This window comes from Zootoca vivipara, chromosome 12, assembly GCF_963506605.1.
Source record: "Zootoca vivipara chromosome 12, rZooViv1.1, whole genome shotgun sequence".
Lineage (NCBI taxonomy): Eukaryota > Metazoa > Chordata > Lepidosauria > Squamata > Lacertidae > Zootoca > Zootoca vivipara.
This window is the reverse complement of record NC_083287.1, coordinates 45,002,508-45,025,185: the sequence shown is the minus strand read 5'-3', so window position 1 is coordinate 45,025,185 and position 22,678 is coordinate 45,002,508. Positions and strand designations below refer to the sequence as shown.

At 44.7% G+C, this 22,678-nt stretch overlaps 1 protein-coding gene across 1 annotated transcript in view; it reads right to left on the bottom strand.

Annotated features, from left to right (window-relative positions):
• The window catches only part of ADARB2 (adenosine deaminase RNA specific B2 (inactive)), a 119,030-nt gene that overhangs the window by 37,153 nt on the left and 59,199 nt on the right, over positions 1-22,678 (bottom strand). Inside the window, exons 4-5 of the mRNA XM_060280896.1 lie at positions 9,194-9,362; positions 612-619 (exon numbers count right to left, since the gene is read on the bottom strand). Of these exons, the coding sequence (XP_060136879.1) occupies positions 612-619; positions 9,194-9,362 (177 nt within the window). The remainder of the gene's footprint in view (positions 1-611; positions 620-9,193; positions 9,363-22,678) is intronic.

Genomic DNA, 22,678 nt, shown 5'->3' with positions numbered 1-22,678 from the left:
TTCCCAGACTTCTAATTTTGGGAGGCTTATTTACAAGTTAGGGTAGATTTGCATGCTAGGATAGATTCACACAACCATATTTTGCATGCAGTGAGCTAATTTTGCAAATCGTTTTGTGTTTGGAGCCTTGGCCAGCTCAAGTTACATACAATCCAAGCACCCCGATTTTCTAGGGACAGTCCCAGAATTACGAAATACACCCCAGGTTCTGATTTGATCCAGAAATGTCCCTATTTCCCCTGCCAGTACTGCTGCTGAGCTCAGGGAGGAGGATGAGCTGGAGCTTTTCCAGAGTGACAGTTATGGCAGCAAGGGAGCATCCCATTGCATCTCGATAGCTGCTGCTGCTGCCGGCCTCCTTCCTTGGGCAGCTCATAGCGGCTGCTGGAGAGTGGGCAAGGAGGAATAGAGTCTGCTGCCGTCATTGCCTAACCACTGGGCTTTAGTAGCTGCTGAAGGATGCTATGCACTGACACTGGACCTCTCTGGAAATACCCTTGGCGCAGTATTCCCAGCTCCTCAAGTTGAAAAGCACAAACACACACACACAAAGAATGTGTGTGTAAATATGGTTATGATTATATATGGTAATTCCACACACCCCTGGAAACCTTTATTACTTCCTACAATCTCTCTCTCTCTCTCTCTCTCTCTCTCTCTCTCTCTCTCTCTCTCTCTCTCTCTCTCTCTCTCTCTCTTTTAAGACCAAATGATTATGTAGGAATAGCTGGTAAATCTATTTTTCTCGGTACATGGGCTGAGACCCTGAGAATGGCTTCCTAATACTGTACATCTGTTCAAAGCAAAATAAAGACTCAGCCCACCTTTCACAAATTTATGGCACACCCAACATACAATCAAAGCACAAGCCTTCCCCCACAGATTGCTGGGAGCTGTAGTTCCCCCCCTCGCAGAGCTATGATTTCCAGTACCCTTAACCAACCACAGCTCCCAGGATTCTTTGTGAAAAGACACATGCTTCAAAAGTACATAGGGCAAGCTTTAAATATCTGGTGCAGATCTACCTTGTGGTGCACATTTATTTCCCAGCAGGAGTAGGGATACTCTCTAGCATATGAAGTGGACTTCGGGTTCATAGGTCTGATTAACAGGAATTTTGCCTGTCTGTCTAGGAGGTTTTTTCTTTCACTGACATTCTCTTTTTTCCCCAGGCTGGTTGTTCTTTTCCTTCTAACACTGAATGCATCTCTCTCTCCTCCTTCCACACGCACAATCAACAACCCTCAGCAGCGCCTTGTGTTTGCTTTCGACTAGCCTGCCTTTCAGCCGGAGCCTCTACACTCCTCCACAGCCTGCCTGCTGCTAAAACCGTTTGGCTGTCACTCTTCCATGCTTTGCTTGTTTTGTCGGTTTTTGATGCTACGATGCGTTTTCTGTCGAGTGAAATTTACAGGCACATTACCCTGCTTGACAGGAACACTGAGCCACTGGGATCTCCTGAGGAGAGGGTGGACGCCTGCAGCTCTCTCATTTGCCTGCCACCTTCTGTGAAATCTCCCAACCACTTTAATTGCATTATCACTCTGCCACAAAACCCCCAGAACAATCGAGTACCTGAAAAATCCTGCCACATAGGAGTTTTAAAGCAAACTTCTCTCCCCTTCCTTGTTTGGAAGTAATGGCAAAGCAAAATCAACTGGGGACTGAGAGAGACCATGAAAGTGTCACACATTGCCTTGTATTATTAGGCTAAGTTGTGCTATTGAGAAAACCTGGTGGTATTTAACAGCAGGGATGGAGAGGTAAGTTTTTAGGGACTCAGTTCTCTAGGAGAATAGTTACTTATCTTCTTGGCTGAAATGGAGCAATGGCATTGTAGTATTTCCTCCCACCCACTGTTTACTCCTGAAGGTGAAAATAAAGAAAACTTTGCTTTGTCAACTGATGCTAAAGTCTTGGGCAAACCACTCAGAACCCCTGAACATGTTACCCATTGATCAATGGGCAGAGATGGCCTAGTGTTCATTGTTGTGTTTCATTTTGTCAACATCCTTCAGCCCTGTATACTTGAAGGAGTGCCTCCACTCCCGTCGTTCAGCCCAGACACCAAAATTCAGCTCCGAGGGCCTTCTGGAAGTTCCTGCACTGCGAGAAATAAGGTTACAGGGAACCAAGCAGAGGGCCTTCTCGGTAGTGGCTCCTGCCCTGTACCCGTCAGATGTCAAAGAAATAAACAACTATCTGACTTTTAGAAGACATCTGAAGGCAGCCCCTTATAGGGAAGTTTTTAATGTTTGATGTTTTACTGTGTTAATGTTTTAGTTTGTTGGAAGCTGCCCAGAGTGTCTGGGGCAAACCCAGTCAGATGGGTGGCATATAAATTATAAGTTGTTGTTAAAATAAGGCCGCCCTGCTTCATGAGAAAAGAGATGCCTCCCCCATTTTCATTCCTAGTCTTTAGAATGGTCACTTACGCATTGCTCAAAAAGAGGAAATGTGTCACCAAAAGTGAGCACACATTTGCACAATATTTGCATAAATTAATAAAGGTATGCTTCCTTAGACATGTATGAAAGCAGTGGTATACTCAATTTGCCTCTAAATCTAAAGGGGGGGTCTCCTTATATTTACCTGAAAACCACAAATGCTTGGGGCCATGACTCTGCCTTGCGGCCGTGAATCCCATAAATTAATTGTGCTTACTTTGAAAATACTGCCTGAAGAGGAATGAGAAGTGGGCAAGAGGAAGCGGGGGGGGGGGAGCCTTTAGACACTTCTGCCATCCTTTCACTACGAGTAGAAATTCTGTTCAACCTCCCTCTGAAACATGCCCCACTATTTTTAAGCTAAACCCCAAAGACCCAATCAACAAGGCATAAAAAGGATTACTGTGTTGTGGAAACAAAATAAAAAATAAAATAGAAAAATTCCTTCCAGTAGCACCTTAGAGACCAACTAAGTTTGTCATTGGTATGAGATTTCGTTGTGGAAGGGAAGAGAACTTAGCTTTGCAGTCGTTTCAACTCAGAAGGTACTGGGGGTAGGCAGCATTTGTGTGGGTTTTTTTTTGTGTGTGGGTTTTTGTGTGTGTGTGTGTAGTTCAATAGAGCAGAGGCATTGGCTCCTGGCTAAACTGTGTGTGTGTGTGTGTGTGTGTGTGTGAGAGAGAGAGAGAGAGAGAGAGAGAGAGAGAGAGAGCCATCTGCAGAAGTTGTTGTGAACAGGGTTTTGTGTTGCTCTGAGAATTCGCTACACAAAAGGAATGTATCATCGATCCAAATAACATAATAACGTAACCGAATGTGCTGTGGAGATAGATCAATAAGGAGCTTAAGATACAGTGATTGCACTTCTGTCTTCAGGGACAAGGATGCCATTCTTAACACAAAGCAAGCACAGGGACTGCTAAGCAGAGAAAACATAATAATTTACTGTACGCCCAAAAGTGAAAAAAATAAATGAAATAAAAACAAAATGCAGAGACTATAAGAGACAGTGTCAGTTATGGCTGATCTTTTTCTGGTTCTCACTTTTACTCTCTTCCTTTTAAGTTATAACCACTTGCTCCGTTACTGACATGCCACATTTCATCAGTGCCCAGATGGAACAGAGATGCAAAAAGAAAAACCCCACAATTACTGAATTTCTCACATATTTACAGGTACAGCCCAACATGGACTCCTCCCTGCTTGCAGAGTGAAGAGCTTCTTTCACAAAACCCAGGGATTAATTTGAACTTTTGACTCAACAGAAAGGTTCCTCACAAGGAAACGTGGCCCTCAGGTTGAAATAAGTTATCTATCCTTTGCCCAGAGGTTTTCCTGTGACTTTGATATACATAACCAATGTACATAACTAACTGCATCCATGCATTTAATATCACATAGTTTGGCCCTTAGATTCAGGCTGAGCAAACCCAACTGAAGAGCCAAACTACAGAGGGAAAGGTGTTCATGACCAAGAGATATCTAGGAAAAGCTAGTTCTCCCTTTGTTTCCAGCCCTATGACGTTTGTTGTCAGACAGAGTCAGCACTACGATATCCTGCTTGGATTCCAGGGTGACTGTCTGCTTCACGCACCAACGGGTAGCTCTTTTAAGACCCAACAAACACATTAATGATCAACAGTATACAAGAGAGCGTGCTCATCGTAAATAACCTTCCCCAGTATGACTCCCCTTCATGGATCAATGCCTTGTCGTGGCGAAGGGGCTTGAATAACTCAGAGAAGCTATGAGCTATGCCATGCAGGGCCACCCAAGATGGACAGGTCATAGTGGAGAGTTTTGACTAAACGTGATCCACCTGGAGAAGGAACTGGCAAGCCACTCCAGTATCCCTGCCAAGAAAACTCCATGGACAAAGACAACAGGCATATAAAAGTTATGACGCTGGAAGATGAGCCCCTCAGGTCGGAAGGCGTCCAACATGCTACTGAGGAAGAGCGGAGGACAAGTACAAGTAGATTCAGAGCTGATGAAGCGGCTGGGCCAAAGCCGAAAGGACGCTCAGTTGCGGATATGCCTGGAAGCGAAAGGAAAGTCCGATGCTGTAAAGAAAAATATTGCATAGGAACCTGGAATGTAAGAACCATGAGTGGAGGTAAGCTGGATGTGGTCAAAAATGAGATGACAAGAATAAATATCGACATCCTGGGCATCAGTGAACTAAAATGGAAGGGAATGGGCGAATTCAGTTCGGGTGACTATCATATCTACTACTGTGGGCAAGAATCCTGTAGCAGAAATGGAGTGGCCCTCATAGTCAACAAAAGAGTGGCAAAAGCTGTAATGGGATGCAATCTCAAAAATGACAGAATGATCTCGATACGAATCCAAGGCAGACCTTTTAACATCACAGTAATCCAAGTTTATGCACCAACTACCGGTGCTGAAGAAAGTGAAATTGACCAATTCTATGAAGACCTACAACAACTTCTAGAAATGACACCAAAGAAGGATGTTCTTCTCATTACAGGGGATTGGAATGCTAAAGTAGGGAATCAAGAGATAAAAGGAACAACTGGCAAGTTTGGCCTTGGAGTTCAAAATGAAGCAGGGCAAAGGCTAATAGAGTTTTGTCAAGAGAACAAGCTGGTCATCACAAACACTCTCTTCCAACAACACAAGAGACGACTCTACACATGGATATCACCAAATGGGCAGCATCGAAATCAGATTGATTATATTCTCTGCAGCCAAAGATGGAGAAGCTCTATACAGTCAGCAAAAACAAGACCTGGAGCTGACTGTAACTCAGATCATCAGCTTCTTATAGCAAAATTCCAGCTTAAACTGAAGAAAGTAGGAAAAACCACTGGGCCAGTAAGATACAATCTGAATCAAATCCCTTATGAATACACAGTGGAAGTGAGGAACAGGTTTAAGGATTTAGATTTGGTGGACAGAGTGCCTGAAGAACTATGGATGGAGGCTCGTAACATTATACAGGAGGCAGCAACGAAAACCATCCCAAGGAAAAGGAAATGCAAGAAAGCAAAATGGCTATCCAACGAGGCCTTACAAATAGCGGAGGAGAGGAGGCAAGCAAAATGCAAGGGAGATAGGGAAAGATACAGGAAACTGAATGCAGATTTCCAAAAAACAGCAAGGAGAGACAAGAGGGTCTTCTTAAATGAGCAATGCAAAGAAATAGAGGAAAACAATAGAATGGGGAAAACCAGAGATCTGTTCAAGAAAATTGGAGATATGAAAGGAACATTTCGTACAAAGATTACCATAATCAAGGACAAAAGTGGTAAGGACCTAACAGAAGCAGAAGACATCAAGAAGAGGTGGCAAGAATACACAGTGGAATTATACCAGAAAGATATGGAGGTCTCATACACCCCAGGTAGTGTGGTTGCTGACCTTGAGCCAGACATCTTGGAGAGTGAAGTCAAATGGGCCTTAGAAAGCATTGCTAATAACAAGGCCAGTGGAAGTGATGACATTCCAGCTGAACTATTTAAAATTTTAAAAGATGATGCTGTTAAGGTGCTACACCCAATATGCCAGCAAGTTTGGAAAACTCAGCAATGGCCAGAGGATTGGAAAAGATCAGTCTACATCCCAATTCCAAAGAAGGGCAGTGCCAAAGAATGCTCCAACTACCGCACAATTGCGCTCATTTCACACGCTAGCAAGGTTATGCTTAAAATTCTACAAGGCAGGCTTAGGCAGTATGTGGACCGAGAACTCCCAGAAGTGCAAGCTGGATTTCGAAAGGGCAGAGGAACCAGAGACCAAATAGCAAACATGCGCTGGATTATGGAGAAAGCTAGAGAGTTCCAGAAAAACGTCTACTTCTGCTTCATTGACTATGCAAAAGCCTTTGATTGTGTCGACCACAGCAAACTATGGCAAGTTCTTAAAGAAATGGGAGTGCCTGATCACCTCATCTGTCTCCTGAGAAATCTCTATGTGGGACAAGAAGCTACAGTTAGAACTGGATATGGAACAACTGATTGGTTCAAAATTGGGAAAGGAGTACGACAAGGTTGTATATTGTCTCCCTGCTTATTTAACTTATATGCAGAATTCATCATGCGAAAGGCTGGACTAGATGAATCCCAAGCCGGAATTAAGATTGCCGGAAGAAATATCAACAACCTCAGATATGCAGATGACACAACCTTGATGGCAGAAAGCGAGGAGGAATTAAAGAACCTTTTAATGAGGGTGAAAGAGGAGAGCGCAAAATATGGTCTGAAGCTCAACATCAAAAAAACCAAGATCATGGCCACTGGTCCCATCACCTCCTGGCAAATAGAAGGGGAAGAAATGGAGGCAGTGAGAGATTTTACTTTCTTGGGCTCCTTGATCACTGCAGATGGTGACAGCAGTCACGAAATTAAAAGACGCCTGCTTCTTGGGAGAAAAGCAATGACAAACCTAGACAGCATCTTAAAAAGCAGAGACATCACTTTGCCGACAAAGGTCCGTATAGTTAAAGCTATGGTTTTCCCAGTAGTGATGTATGGAAGTGAGAGCTGGACCATAAAGAAGGCTGATCGTCGAAGAATTGATGCTTTTGAATTATGGTGCTGGAGGAGACTCTTGAGAGTCCCATGGACTGCTAGAAGATCAAACTTATCCATTCTTAAGGAAATCAGCCCTGAGTGCTCCCTGGAAGGACAGATCGTGAAGCTGAGGCTCCAATACTTTGGCCACCTCATGAGAAGAGAAGAATCCTTGGAAAAGACCCTGATGTTGGGAAAGATTGAGGGCACTAGGAGAAAGGGACGACAGAGGACAAGATGGTTGGACAGTGTTCTCGAAGCTACGAACATGAGTTTGACCAAACTGCGGGAGGCAGTGCAAGACAGGAGTGCCTGGCGTGCTATGGTCCATGGGGTCACGAAGAGTCGGACACGACTAAACGACTAAACAACAACAACAACAGTATGACTCAGCAGCCGCGAAGGAGGAAAATGCCCATAATGAGAAGAGGGCTAGTCTTTCATTTGCTGGTCATTTACTGCCATTATCAGGCCTGTGTTTAAAGCATTCATCAAAAGCAACCAAGAGGCTTCGTGAAACACGGCTTTGTGATTAAAATCTAATAGCTGCTGGAAGAAAATAGGCCGGCATAAAATGTCTCTAGACTAAAACAGAGTCCTTGTGTAATTTGGCTGCATGTCAACAACACGCAAACATATACACACGGCGCTGGCCCAATACCTTTTGCCACCTGAGGCGAACCACAAAATGCCCACCACCGCCAGGGAGGAAGATGGGAGTGAAGATTTACGGATGGAACAGGAGGGGAATAAAGATCATATTGGAAATGGTTGAAGTGGGAATCAAAGGCCACCACTGGGTGGGGGAAAGGGCCCCACTCTGAATCACACCTGGCAGGTGCAGAGGCCAGGAGACCCCAGAGGGCAGCCCCACCATTTCTTCCCTAGAGGTGGGAGGAGACCAACAACACCTCATAGAACCAGGAGGAGCTGCCAAGGAGGCAGCAGATCCAGCCTCCCAAGAAGTGCACTGCAGCCATCACTGCTACCACATGTCCTGACCCCTTGGCGTACCTGGCGGCAAGTCAGTATGTTAAGTCCCCAGTCCAGGGTCAGCCCACTTGTCCAAAGTGGAGCACAGCCCCGCAGAGATGCTGGAGCATCAAACCTGAGGTCCAACAACACAGGCAATTGAGCAAACTCAGCTCTGCTTGCGTGCTGATTGCAACATCTGGAATTGATGAGGCAGATGACTCTCACCTGCTTCAAGCCTTTTCCCAGAGCTAGCCAGCCCCACCAGGCCAGCTAGGGAGCTGGGCTGTTGGGCTGTGGGCCTTGCCTACCTCAGCCTACTGGAACGCCACTCTCACTGCTCCCTATGCCTCAGAGTCCACCGTGTTTGTGGAGACACCCTCTGGCTCTGGCGATGGGTCCTGCTGCTCTGGTTCCTGTGCAATGACCCCAATCCCCTCATCATCCTCTGTCACCCTGTGAGTACTTCCTACATCAGGCATCCCCAAACTTCGGCCCTCTAGACGTTTTGGACTACAATTCCCATCATCCCTGACCACTGGTCCTGTTAGCTAGGGATCATGGGAGTTGTAGGCCAAAACATCTGGAGGGCCGCTTTTTGGGGATGCCTGTCCTACATCAACCTCTCCTTCCCCAACCCCAACTTGCCATGGTGTGTCCCAGTCTCAGCTTCACCCCTCCTTTTCTTCTTCTTCTTCTTCTTCTTCTTCTTCTTCTTCTTCTTCTTCTTCTTCTTCTTCTTCTTCTTCTTCTTCTTCTTCTTCTTCTTCCTCCTCCTCCTCCTCCTCCTCCTCCTCCTCCTCCTCCTCCTCCTCCTCCTCCTCCTCCTCCCCATAGTCCTGCCAGTTCATGACATCATGCCAGATTGGCAGTGCCTGATACATATATGTAGAGAATACTTTTCCTTTCCTGGTTATAGCTCCCCAAGCCTTTTTTTCACTTGGCGGGCAAACATACACTCATTTTTTCATTCTGTTTTGTCCTCTGCATAAATATCAGATGGTTGAAATGTGAGATTGCATTTGCTGAATTTGTTGGGTTTTGCCTATTTTATGCTTTTTGGGGGGGTATTATTGTTGTTGTTGTTGTTGTTGTTGTTATTATTATTTTGAGAGAAACGTTCGCCAATTTCCAGCATTACTGTTTATTTATTGCGAGCCTCTTTAAGCTCGACGCTCTTGCTGGAGAAGGGGAATACAAATACTAAATTGAAACTGACCCACCCACGCGCAGTTTTACCTCAGGTGAAGCTCCAGCTGCGAGTAAAGGAAGTGAAGGAAGGCCCTCCGCGCCACAATTTCCGCGTGGCAGTCGTTGACCACGAGCCCTTGGTCATTAAGGTATTCTCCATTTATGCACTTGGTCCCCGACGTCAGCACAATAACCTGAGCCTGCCGGACATCCAAGCCTGCAGGGAGGCAAAATAAATAAATTAATAAATAACAAAAACAACCACACACACACACACACAAAACAACCCACACTGCACCACACCACACCGACGGGTGTTTTTTTTTTTTTTAGAATCGCCTGGCAGCGTTAACACTCGTAATTGCTCGAGTACTTAAAGACCACGCTTTCTTTCATGTGGCAGTGGAGACAGCTCTAATAGGGTGATTACACGGCTCCTGGAATATGCAGCCATCTCGCATCTCGGCACTACTGGAATAATGTGGGATCCCATTTCAGTCCGGGCTGCTAATTCCTAGATAAAAGCCAGCCAGAAAGTTTACTTGTTGAAATCAATAACTACATCGCAAGAGGCGTACATCCCTGTAAGGAGGTAATAAAAGAATCTCTTGCAGTACTGATAAATAGTAGCCTGCTGGGTTTAGGGTGTTGTTGTTGTTTTTTTATGATGGCAACGTACATCCCTTGTAATGTGAGCTTTCATTTCTGTGCCACTGGAAGCACTAAATAAAAAGTAAGGGAGTTTTAGAGCTGCTCTGCTTTAGAAGTTGTACAGAAAACACAGGCCTTCCTTTTCGGCCGGGTCTCTGTTTTGTCTCCCATCGGCAGCTATTGAAGTCTTAGATGTTTGCCCAGATAGAGGGGCATGCAGAATAAAATCTGAGGCTGGATCTCCCCCTGTTCTCAAGCTCTACCCTTCTACACACAGTTTACTTGCCCTTTAATGATCTCCGTTGTTTGGTTGGTTATTTTAAATAACTTCTATTCCTGCTTTGTCCTAAGACATTAGGCAGGTTACATCTGACTCTCCAAGTGTCCCTGTTTTCCAGGGACAGTTCCGGATTTACAGAAGCAGTCCCATTTTCTGATTTGATCCCAGAATGCCCTGCTTTTCCTTAGGAAATACCTATTTTCATCGAAGAAATGTTGGAGGATATGGTAGGACATCCCTATTTTCATCGGAGAATTATTGGAGGGTATGGAGTTATGAGGCCCCCGAGCCAAGGAGATAAGCAACTATTCAACCTTTAGAAGACATATGAAGTACTGTACAGTAATACCTCTTCAAACATCCGCCTTGTCTAGCGTCCATTCCGGCGAACGTCCGCGGCAAACCCGGAAGTACTGGAATGGGTTACTTCCGGGTTTTCCGCTTGCGCATGCGCAGAAGCAGAAACCGCTACACGCATGCGCAGACACGGCGCTTTGTCCCGAGTCCTTTTCAGCTAGCGGCCAGGGCTCTGGAATGGATCCTGGCCGCAAAACGAGGTACGACTGTACAGTATAGGGAAGGTTTTTTTTAATGTTTAATGTTTTATTATGTTTTTATATGTGTGCTGGAATCTGCCTTGAGTGTTTGAAGCAAACCAGTCACATGGGTGGGGTATAAATAATAAAATTATTATAAATATTATTATGGAACAGGGCACCCCTATTTTCATTGTATAAACGTTGGAGGGTATGTTACAACAGTAAATATATGAGTGATCTGGAGAAAGGGAGAGGAGGAAGCATCAAGGGGAGAGGACCAGTGGAGCAAATTTATCCTGCCCTCTACTGAGTATTGGCAACCCAAATGATTATTGGCTCATTATATATAATGTGGGGCCTGATACCACCTTTCATAGCTGCACTGAAACCACGGGCCATTAGACCATGAACCACAGCATTAATGAGTGACTGCAGTGATTAACAACAGCTCATTCCTGCCAGCATACTTCTGAAGGAATCATGCATAACGGAAAATGCTCGTAGCAATAGAACATAAATTCAGAAGCACATCTGCAAGGAAACTCGTGTTTCCATCTGTAGAGAGATAAAAGCATTCTTCCTCCTAGCGTAAAACATTATCCTTTCTTTTATTTATTTGGAAACCTAGCTACCGTAGTTCTGATTCCTTAAGGCTCAAGGTAGGTTTCAACACTGCAGGGGCGGGGGAGCGAGTTCAGCTGTCAGTTATAAATCAGGCTATGAGAAACATTAACCAAACAGCTAAATCATTCCAAGTAACAGACTGTAGTGGTGACCTCCAAAAGCTAGCTCAGACCAAGATGATCTTAAAAGTGCTTTTGAAAGAGGACCAGGCTGTAGCATTCTCCGAATAAAAGGAATTCCACGGTTGCAGGGCAGTCACTAAGAACGTCACACTTAAGGTGTCTGTCCCAATATGAAGCATATTGCCATATTTATTTATTAGATTTATCTTTTGCTTTTTCAAATGGTTTGCAACATTTTACAGTTTTTCTTTTAACCTCCCATGTTCCTTATCATGGGGCTCATGCCTCCAAGCCCTCACCAACTCTTATAACTCGATCCCTCCGCTACCATTTTTATTGATCCATAGAATTGTAGCACTGGAAGGGACTTTGAGAGCCATCCAGTCCAACCCCCTGAAATGCAGGAATCTCAAATAAGCATCCATGGCAGATGGCCATCCAACCTCTCCTTAAAAACCTCCAAGGAAGGAGAGCCCACCACCTTCCAAGAGAGTCCGTTCCACTGAACAGCTTTTACTGCCATGTGTTTAGTCAGAACCTCCATTCTTGTAACTTGAACTCACTGGTTCTGGTCCTACCCCCCAGAGCAGGAGGAAACAAGCTTCCTCCCTCTTCCATGTGACTGCCCTTGAGATATTTGAAGATAGTTATCATATCTCCTCTCCATCTCCTCTTGTCCAACTCCCTCAGCCACTCCTCATAAGGCTTGGTTCCCAGACCCTTGATCATTTTGGTCACCCTCCTCTGCCCACTTTTTGTAATCCATTAGATAAAACCCTCATAATCAGAATCTGAAACCAGGGTTTGAGGTAGATTTGTAGGCACTGGATATGAAGGAATATGGGCAATGTCAACCACATAAGAGTTCATTTTTAGTGGTGCATAACTCATATATGATTACTTCTGCATTTACGTGTGGTAGAGGTCTGTGGCCACTCCCAGGTCCCTGATAGAAACACCTGCTTGCTACATGTGGCACATGGCAGTTATTCATATACACTTAAAATGTTTCACATGTATGGGTAAAGAAATAATAATCTGGAAAGACGCATGATATCCAAGTGACAACATGATCCAAACTGTTGATTTGTAAATAGCAGAAATATTCAGAGTTGATTTGCAGTGTAATAAGCTTCCTCAAACAATGGTTTTTTTGGGTTTTTTTGGCAGACCAAATGAAGGATGCTACAGTCACTCTAAGTAATTAAATAACCATTAAAAAGAATTAATCATAACACACATGCACACACACTTGCAGTTTACTGTTTTTATCCTGCTTTAACCCAATTTTTGCAAAGCCTTATTATAAGACTCACTGACCCTAGAATCACACAATTTAAAACAAATCAGGAGAACTGAACTTCATCCTTTGTTATAACCTTGACACCTGATACATCTGTCTGAGAAAGTATTCTGAATATATTTCTTCCCCCCTCAAATCATTGCATGAAATAAAGCCTTACACCTTCTGTGGATGATGGGGGGGGGAGTGGGGAAAGACTGGATGAAATTAGATATAAAGGGTGAACAATTTATAAATGGAGGGTTTTAATATTGGGCTAAACCCTTATAATAGTTTTCAATTTGAAAAGGAAATGAAGCAAGGTAATAGGGGAGAATAAGGAGGAAGAGTTGCTTTGTCAGCCATGTGCTGGTGAAGGGGTAATTTAAAGTGGGGAGAAGGGACATAAAAACTCAGTTTGCATGCAATGCTAAGCCAAATCATGACATATCACTAACGCTGGAGTGCCAGGTGCAAATTAATGTCTGGGAGTGAGCAAACTACAATTGAGGAACAGGGTTCCTCTAGCTCAGGGGTCAGCAAACTTTTTCAGCAGGGGGTCGGTCCACTGTCCCTCAGACCTTGGGGGGGGGGGCGGACGGACTATATTTGAAAAAAAATATGAACGAATTCCTATGCCCCACAAATAACCCAGAGATGCATTTTAAATAAAAGCACACATTCTACTCATGTAAAAACACCAGGCAGGCCCCACAAATAACCCAGACCGTCGGCGGACCAGATTTTGAAAGCGATTGGGCCGGATCCGGCCCCCGGGCCTTAGTTTGCCTACCCATGCTCTAGATCAGTGGTTCCCAACAGGTGGTCCGGGGACCCCCAGGGGTCCGCGAGCTATGCCAGAGGGGTCCGCAAGATGCTATTAGAATAAAAAATATATTAAATATATTTCGTATGATAACAGATTTTTTGTTTTGGCCGCTTCCTGCATGAGCAGAGTCTAGCGCAAAACTAGAATTAGATAGAGGCAGTAGTTCTGCTGTATGCCATTAGGTGGCACTTTACAAACACTACTGTTTTGCAAAGAGGCAGTGTGCGCATTCTACTAACGCTGACCTCCCCAAGATGCTTTGCGCGCGTCGGCTTCATTTGTGCGCTACTTCGCAGGTACCCTGTCTTCTCCATTCCCCTCCCTCCTCCCTGGCGCGCGCTGCCTCTTTGCAAAACAGTAGTGTTTGTAAACAAAGCGTTGTTTTTCGCGGAAGCTACAGTTCGCGTAGTTAAAAATGGACTGTTGGTTAAAAAGTGGTTCATCTCATTAAGAACTGAAAATTAAAACTAACTGTATACTGATGGAGTACTCTGCTGTAACTGTAAAAAACGTATAAATATAAAATATAAAAAGACTCTTAATTTGGCTCTCACTTTTTAATTTTAGGATTAGGAATTAATGGGGGTCCTTGTCACAATAGCAGCTCGATGAGGGGTCCTCAAGAAAATTTTTGTTGGGAACCCCTGCTCTAGCTCATGCTCAGTCCAGAAATTTGTTTTCAGTACCAGAAGTGAGTTTTCTGCCCAATGAAAATCCCCTCCTGGTTTCCCTCTCAAGATCCCCCTCAGCTGCCTAATTTAGAAGGTGAAGGTGGCGAGGAGGCCGTTTTGTTGTGGTGGTGGATAAACAACTGGGAGTCAAAAATCTTGGTGATCTACTCAGTGCTTTTTTTCTGGGAAGTATGCAGGGGTGTGCATACCTCTAAACATTTTTTTAAAGAAAAAAGGCACTGGATCTACTGCAAATCACCCAGAGATCTATCAGTAGATCCCAATCTACCTTCTTCTCGCTCTGGGGTAAAGTTAAATTAAGGGCTAGGGAGAAGTAAGAAGGGACCTTCCAGAAGATAAATAAACTAAAAGTGGCAAGGCCTTACCAGGGTCATTTAGATTCCTGATAACTTAGATATACAACTGGAAACAAAACTCTGGCATCTTTGCCAGCTCTGCTATCTGGGATTTTAAAACTCAGGAGTGGCTCACCTGTGGCTCTCCAGATGTTGTTGGACTACAACTCCCATCATCCCATTGGTCTAAGCTAAGGCTGATGGGAGCTGAACATATGGGGGACCACAGATAACTGGAGTCACAGCTGTCAAGTTCTCCCTTTTTTAAAGGGAAATTCCCTTATGCTGAATAGGCTTCCTCGCGAGAAAAGGGAAAACTTGACAGCTATGACTGGAGTACTGAAAGTGGGATGCATAAAAAATATGTTCTTGATAACAGTCAGTTATGGACTTTCCCCTTATTGTTTTGGGGGCAGTTATAACCCCAAATATGTGGAACGGCTAATCAGGCTGGGCTCTTAAGTCTCAGCTTTCAAAAAACCATTTCCCATACGATGACACCTGGTTGTTAAAGCAATCCTAAGATCTGCGGAAGCTGAAAATCACTTTGAGGGTTAAGTTCCTTTTTTCTTTAGGCATTTGGCCTCACCTGAACCCTTCCTAAAACCGTAATCGGTCTCTAATACGCTAGCGAATAGTTTTTGTAAATTGCAAATGTTTTCCGTTACTTGTAACCCAGCTTTGCAAATAGACTCTTATCAGCAATGCAAATGATTTCAGCCTTGTAAATAACCCATTATCAGCAATGCAAATGTTATCAGTCCCGTGTAACCTAATTTGCTCTCTCTCTGAAAGATGAAATTTTGCTACCTGCTTGTTCTGCCTGATTAAGAGATCCATGAAACAAGGAAGCTCATGCGCCCCGAGAATATATATATATAAATAAATGTATGTATGCAACGAACTACTGTGTGCCTTCATTAAACCAAGTATTTTTGTTGGACCTTTCTGCTAGGGTGGGTAAGGAAACTCCCAGTTTATCCTCTGGAAGGGATGAGGCTTTGGGACAAACTGACAGAAATCTGAAATGGCAGAATTAAGTTAACCAACCAATCCTAGTTGTGTCGCCATGTGACAGCCCTTTCGATAATTTAAGATGGCTACCATATGAAGAAGGTTAGCACAGGGACTGACTGTGAGCTGTAGTTGCCAAAACATCTGCAGGGCATTTAGGTTGGGGAGGACAGATCTGTTTCTGGCCCTTCCCCCTTCCTCTAATGGTGATGACTGACGTGAACAAGTTGTTCGGTAAAAAGAGAGAGCGGGAAATAATGATAGATTAAAGTCATCCTTGTGAATTATTCATAAGGTACAATTTCATGTAATTTTCAGTGCTGGTTCATATCTAGCTGGTAGGCAATAATTTGCTATTCTTTTTTGTTTGTTTTCCATTTAACAAATCAATCAAACGTGTGTGTGTGTGTGTGTGTGTGTGTGTGTGTGTTTTCTAATCATGCTGAACTTCCAGTCCCACTCCTGATTATTTTATTCATTTTATTGTTTCTGGAATAGAGCTCAACTGAACTTTTCTCAAAGGCAAGGTACCGTAGTATCAATTCCAGGCTATATCTGTGCTGTCCTTTCCCATAGTGACTATATGGTGTTCATTAGATCATCCTCTGCCAAGGATATAGAAAAAAGAGAAAGGGATGCTATATTGGGGTATGCAGGAGAAAACACACCTCTCCCAATTCATGCTGTTGAAGCCAATTAACAAACATCACTTTCTACATCAGCACGCTTAGGGTGGCAGTCTAAGGGCCCACCGCCCCAACCACTATGAAACCTGTCCATAATGCCATTACTCTGGTACATTATGCTTATTTCCATGGCACTCTCCTTGGAGTGAACCCAAACCATCACATCACACTTCTGTCGGCATTTTACTTTGCCACCAACTCATCTGCCCAGAACTCCAGGAACCTGTCTTTTAAAATTGCAGTTGCCACCTGTGAGGGACAAGGGATATCGGGAGGTCCCTCCCATCTTGAGTTCCAGCCCATCTCCGAGCGCTGGGGAAAGCAGGGAGAGTTCCGACTCAAGTGGAGAAGCAGGAAGTGGTGTCCGAGGCTCAGGCAAGGTAGCAGAGCCACTGCCCAAGGTGGGACAGGAAGGGGGGAGCAAGGGCGGAAGGCTGATCCCACCGACTCCGGAATTGCGCAAGAAACGTCGTGGGAAGAGGCTGGGTCTCCCCAAGCTTTTATGCTGGAGGAAAACCCGCCAACCTCCATTCGGAGGTACTGAAGAAGACTGACAAGATGTGCCATTTTCTGTAAATAGCACTGCCTTTAGCACTGTAAATACACAGCACCAATAAAAGGATAAAATGCAGAGCTGTGTGGAGTCGTTACTCTGAAGTAGCCCACTCAGGCCACTGTGAATCCACCCTAAAAAGATTAAGGTAAAGGACCCCTGACAGTTAAGTCCAGTCGCGAACAACTCTGCGGTTGTGGCCCTCATATCACTTTACTGGCCGAGGGAGCTGATGTTTGTCAGCAGGCAGTTTTCATGTGGCCAACATGACTAAGCCGCTTCTGGTGAAACCAGAGCAGTGTACGGAAACAGCGTTTAACTTCCTGCCAGAGAGGTACCTATTTATCTACTTGCACTTTGACGTGCTTTCGAACTGCTAGGTTGGCAGGAGCTGGGACCGAGCAATGGGAGCTCACCACCTAGGCTCAGTGGTTTAGACCACAGCACCACCTGCGCCCCTAGTTGCCACCCTAGATTCCACTAAATCAACATCCATCTTAAGAAATAATAATAATAATAATAATAATTTATTATTCATACCCCGCCCATCTGGCTGGGTTTCCCCAGCCACTGTGGGCGGCTGCCAACAGAATATTAAAATACAACAATCTATTAAACATTAAAAGCTTCCCTAAACAGGAAAGTCATTATTTTGCATTAGGTGATATTCCACCAAACATTCCAGGCTTTCTTTTGTGATGTGCTTTTCCATAGCAACCGCATACCCTCTGCTGAGGATATGAAAAAAGAGAAAGGCCTGCTGCTTTGGGCGGTGTGCGGGGAAAAAAAGACTTGCAGATGGAAGATCCATGTGAAGTTTGACAGCCAGCCCTCCCTCTCCTCCCTCCAGCTGCATCCTGGGGAGGAGTCGAGCAGGTGACAGGAAGAGGTAGGCACCGGAAGTTCAGCAGCTTCCTGGAGTGTGCCAGTACTGGTTATGGCTTGTGCTATCCATGCAGGGTAGCGGCAAGGGGCAGGAAGTGTGAGCGGAGAGTGGAATTGCCAGGGTGGCATGGGGGCAGCAGCATGGGGGGGATTGAAAAGGATGTTCAGAATAACTTTCGTAAAAACAAACAAATCCCAGAAGCTTTTCTTTTGGGAATTATAGGGACCTACCTAAATTGTATAGAAATTTTTTCATGTACGCTACTTGTTATGTACTGAGCTGAATCATAGAACAATAGGATCCAGAATCAGCAGTCTGATTGGTCCGCAGGAGCCACCCAATCCAACTCCAGGTGGAAGTGAATCCGCAACCTGATTGGCCTGCAGGAGCAGCCAATCAGGCTGCTGGCAGAAGCCAATCCACAAACTGATTGGCCCTGAAGTAGCCAATCACACAAAGCTCATTGTGTAAATAATGTATATAAGCAGATGGTTTTGGGAAAAGGGCATTCTTCTTCTTCCCTTCTTCTCCTGGATGACTACGAGCTGAATAAAGAGCATGAAATTCACTCTCGACTCCGAGTATACTTCACTACTACAGCGGCAAGAATGCTACTTGCCCCAAAGTGGAAAGAAGCAGAAGTCCTTCCAGCAAAGGAAGAATGGATACAAAAACTTCTGGAATATGCAGAAATGGCGAAACTTACCAGAAGAATAAGAAATCAAGATAACATTTTTTTTATTATAAAAGAATGGAAATGGTTTATTGAATATTTACAGATAAATTGCAAACAGATAAAAGGATTGGCAAGATAATTGGAATAACCTGCAGTTTCATAAGAGTATATATTTAAAGTAGATAATTAAATGAGCAAATTAAATGAATTTGGATATGCAGAAGATAGTAAAAAATAAATTTAAGGAACCGCAGAAAGAGGGGGAAGGAAGTCAAACTTTGAAAAGTTAAATTGATTATAAAACTAATGAAATGTATAAACTTGAAAAGTACAAATAAAATAAAAAAACAAATCAGTGTGGGGATTCCCTGGGGGGGGGGGCTTCTTGCCCTGGAAGCAGAGCCTAAAATAAGGCCTGATCCTGAGGCCTAGAGATCCTAATGAACCTCGCAGGGAGTGGGCTCATAGGGAGAAAAGGACTCTCACTCAGGCAAATTTGCTCTTATGTAGGATCAGCTCTCTTCATGTCAGTGGGGAGTTCAAAAATAGCAGTGCACCACATTTTACAACCCTGTTCACGCAAGAATAGCCACCTTATGCCACCCCTAATTAGAATTCTCTTGCTCAAGATCGCCACAAATCCGATGTTGACAGAACGGGGCATAAATCAGAGTGGCAACAGAACTGATTAAATGTTTGCAAGCAGAGAATGGCTCCGCGGGAGAGATTAAAATAATCAAATATGTATAACTGCACTAATTGATGCACTAAGTTAAGAGGAAAATGGTCTGGGAGCTCGCGAAAGGTGTAAACCCAGAGAAGGTTTTCCGTGAAGCAGAGAAAGAAAGCAACTGTTGTATTATAACAAAGATGGCTTCAGCACAATCAAAGGCAAGAAAATCAAGAAGGAGAGGGGATTATTATCAACAACAAAGGCTACTTGGAGTGGAGGAGGGTTCTCCAAGGAAGAGCCAAAAGACCCGCTGCTAAGTGGTACATTTAAATCTCAAATTGGGAAAGAAAGGCACTCAAGGGTGTACTACGGGGAGCAATCCAGCACTTGCGGAGGCATGGATGTGATGACTTAGCAGTCTTTTCCGCTTCTGGCTTCTATGGCCCATTTCATTTACTCCCCTGCCCCCTCTATGAACAGAGAAGAACGAAAACTGCTGCCCTGGCGGAGAGTACGCTGATTTCGCAGAATCCTCTGCACCTCTGCCCATGCTTTTGTGGTGTTGCATCTGCCTCGATCAATGTGTTGCAGTGGGGCAGAGGAAGCTGTGATTGTAGTCTCCACCTGTGCCGTACATTTAAAGCAGTATCATATACCACCCTCAACAGTTGTGTCCTCCCCCAGAGAATCTGGGAGCTGTAGTTTGTGAAGGCTGCTGCGAGTTGCCCGGAGAACTTTATTCCCCTTCCCTCAAAGAGGGACTGACTGTTGAAGCGCTCTAGGAAATCATACCTCTGTGAAGGGCCTCCTGATCATCTCTTCATTCATGGACATAGGTTAGGGTCAACATCAGCACCCGCCCAGGTCCCTGCTAATGCTAACCAAACTTCTGCCCCTGTTCTACACACTCCAACATGGCATACCAAGCTGCGCTAAGTGGAGGGATTTCCCACCAAGCCTCCGAATAAGCTTAATTCTGGGGCACTGTGGAAAATTCAAAGGTTGGCTGACTGCTTGCGGCACTACTACCACAGCCAGATAAGCCTGCCAGGGCCAGAGGATCCTTTGCCCAGGGCCACCTGGAGCAAGCCCTGACGCCAGCTATCTGCATGCAGAGTGTTCCACACAGATCACTTGAGATTGGGCAGGCAGCAGCTCTGCTGAGCTTTTGGTGATTCCCGAAGATGCCTTTGTTCACCCACCCAGCCTTTTGTGGGTGACTGATGCCAAACCTTGGGAGGTTATTGTCACCAAGCTACTGTGGCTATTGTGACTTTGTGGCTCCTGTGGCTTTTGCTCATTTTGTTTCAATGCACTGTTTTGTGAAGTTGTGCTTTACTGATGTACGCCACCTTGGGATTTGTATGAAGGATGGCGTAACAAAATGTCAAGCAAGCAAACAAAAACATAGCACATCTGACCCCCCCCATTCAGTGGTGGCACTGCACTGGACAGGTAGTCTACACATACGCTATGTTAGAGCAGGCAAATCACAGTATGGTAAACGTGGATGCGGAGAGGCACAATTTCAAGGCCTCATTGTGAGAGCTTCCACCCTCCTTCTATGGGTCTATTCTTGAGGGTCTTCAGAGCCCCAGGGGTTCTCTTGCCTTCAGGAAGCACCAAGTCAGTTCTCCAGTTGGCTGGGTTTAGAGCCTGTCCCATCCTCAGAGCCCTTCTGAGATCTGTTTCTTGAAGCAGTTTTGCTTCCCCATTAAGCCCTCTATCACCAGACCATTTCCTCCTCCTCAGTTCCGTTTGCACTGGCTTGGTCTCTCCTACTCTGAACATGCCTAAATTTCACTGGACCCCAGAGCAGGACCCCCTCCCTCGTGAGGAGACCTTCCCTCTTGTAAGCAAGCACAGTGGTGGCTGATGCCGTTGCCTTTTTTTCTCATGGACTGAGAGGAAGTCTCACACCTTTTTGCAGTCATACGCCCTCCTCTGCTCTTTAAAACGTGGCAGCTATTTTGTGTTATGCCACATCTTCTACAGCAGCCTTTTTGTGTGTGACAGATGCCCACAGCACTTCCCCCGAATTTCAAATGTGTCCGTTGGCCCCCAGAAGTTGTCTCCCCCCCTGTGATGTAACACAGCCCCCAGAACTTGTTTGTGGAGGAGTTTTGTAAAGCATGCATTCTTGGCTTTGCTGTTTTGACAATGCTTCAAATGGCATATTGGCTCCTTAAATCGCTGGCCTATTGTATCAGTCTGCTAATACATTTTACCAGGCAGTAAACTAAGGGCCGGGAATCAATTGCCCATCAATATTCTTGATTATCTTTAGGTGCCCTGCCTTCTGAATCTTAAAATGACTGGAAGGATCCATGGAGACAGATTGCCAACTTTTTACTTTTCTCCTGCTACCTCACTTAGCAATCATTAAGATCCATTTCATGAGATATGGGCGATAATTTGCCATCTTTTATCACAGCATGAAATTGCTGTTTAGAGCCCCTTTTGTCCACTTCATCTTTATTTCATACGTAAGATAACTGAAAAGGCCTCCCTGCTTGCTTTTAAGATCAAAGTGATTGTCAGCTTCAGGAAAAGAAGAAAAAAAAAAGAGAAAGAGAAAATTGAACTCAAAAAATCAATGTATATTGCTCTTCTGTCAGTTTCCTCGCCTCCTTCTCTGAAGAGGACCAAACTTCTTAGATTATGTATTTTGAAGAGAAAAGAAGACAAAGATGTCTCTATCTATATTTAAACTGTCAAGATGTATCAAGTTCAAATGGGGAAATTGGGTTTAAATACTAGCCTTCCTCTTATTCACTGTAAGTGTGCAGAGGGCTTTCCCCCACTCTCTTTGAAGAAGGACTTTGAAAATAATAGATTAGCCTTAGAATGAGTGCCAGGGACTCTTTATTATGTCCAGTAATTACAGGTGGAAAGGAAATGTGGCATTACAAATCCAAAACATTAAAAAAGCCCTATGTTAGGTCTCTAGCAAGACACACCCTAATCAAAAGACTGTCTAGCAAATGCAAAACTCTCTCTCTCTCTCTCTCTCTCTCTCTCTCTCCTTTAGGTGCAGAACATTTCACAGTGACCTCTTCTCTCTTGCACTTGGGACAAGGTGAAAGATTCCTCCCATCTCTGAGTTCCCTATGATGCACAGACGTTGCACCTGCTTTTTGTCCCACTTGCAAGAGCCACGCATGCCGAGTCTTTTGGCATGCATGGGAAACTTGGTGGAAGGCTGGGTTCTCCTCTCCCGTTGGAAATAGGTCTTGGGGGGGGGGAATGTCAGAAGATCTCAGGAGGCTTCCTGCCTTCCTTAATACTAAGAGAGTTGAACAGCTTCTGACTTTCTTCAAAGAGAAAGTCTTGGTTGGCTGCATCTGGTTTGGGCTGCTGAAATGACATATGCAGGCCAGGATTCAAAGTGAGTACCTTTCTCAGGTCCCCCTTCTAACTGCAGATGCTGTGCATCCTCAAAAGCTGCTCCTGAGGCTCATGGGATCATCTGGAGAGTAGTGCAGTGCAGCACAGGGGGATGCAGCCCATCTGTGTGCAGGGACATGAATTCTGCTCATGCAGGATGCTGGTTTCCATGGGTGACCATCTTTCTGGAGGCCCAGCTTTGATGTTGTCCAGAGAGTAACATGGTCCTTGCAAGAACAGATATTGGGTATCTCGTGTCTGGAATCATTATGAGCCCACGGGTCAGCAACCTGCCCTGAATATT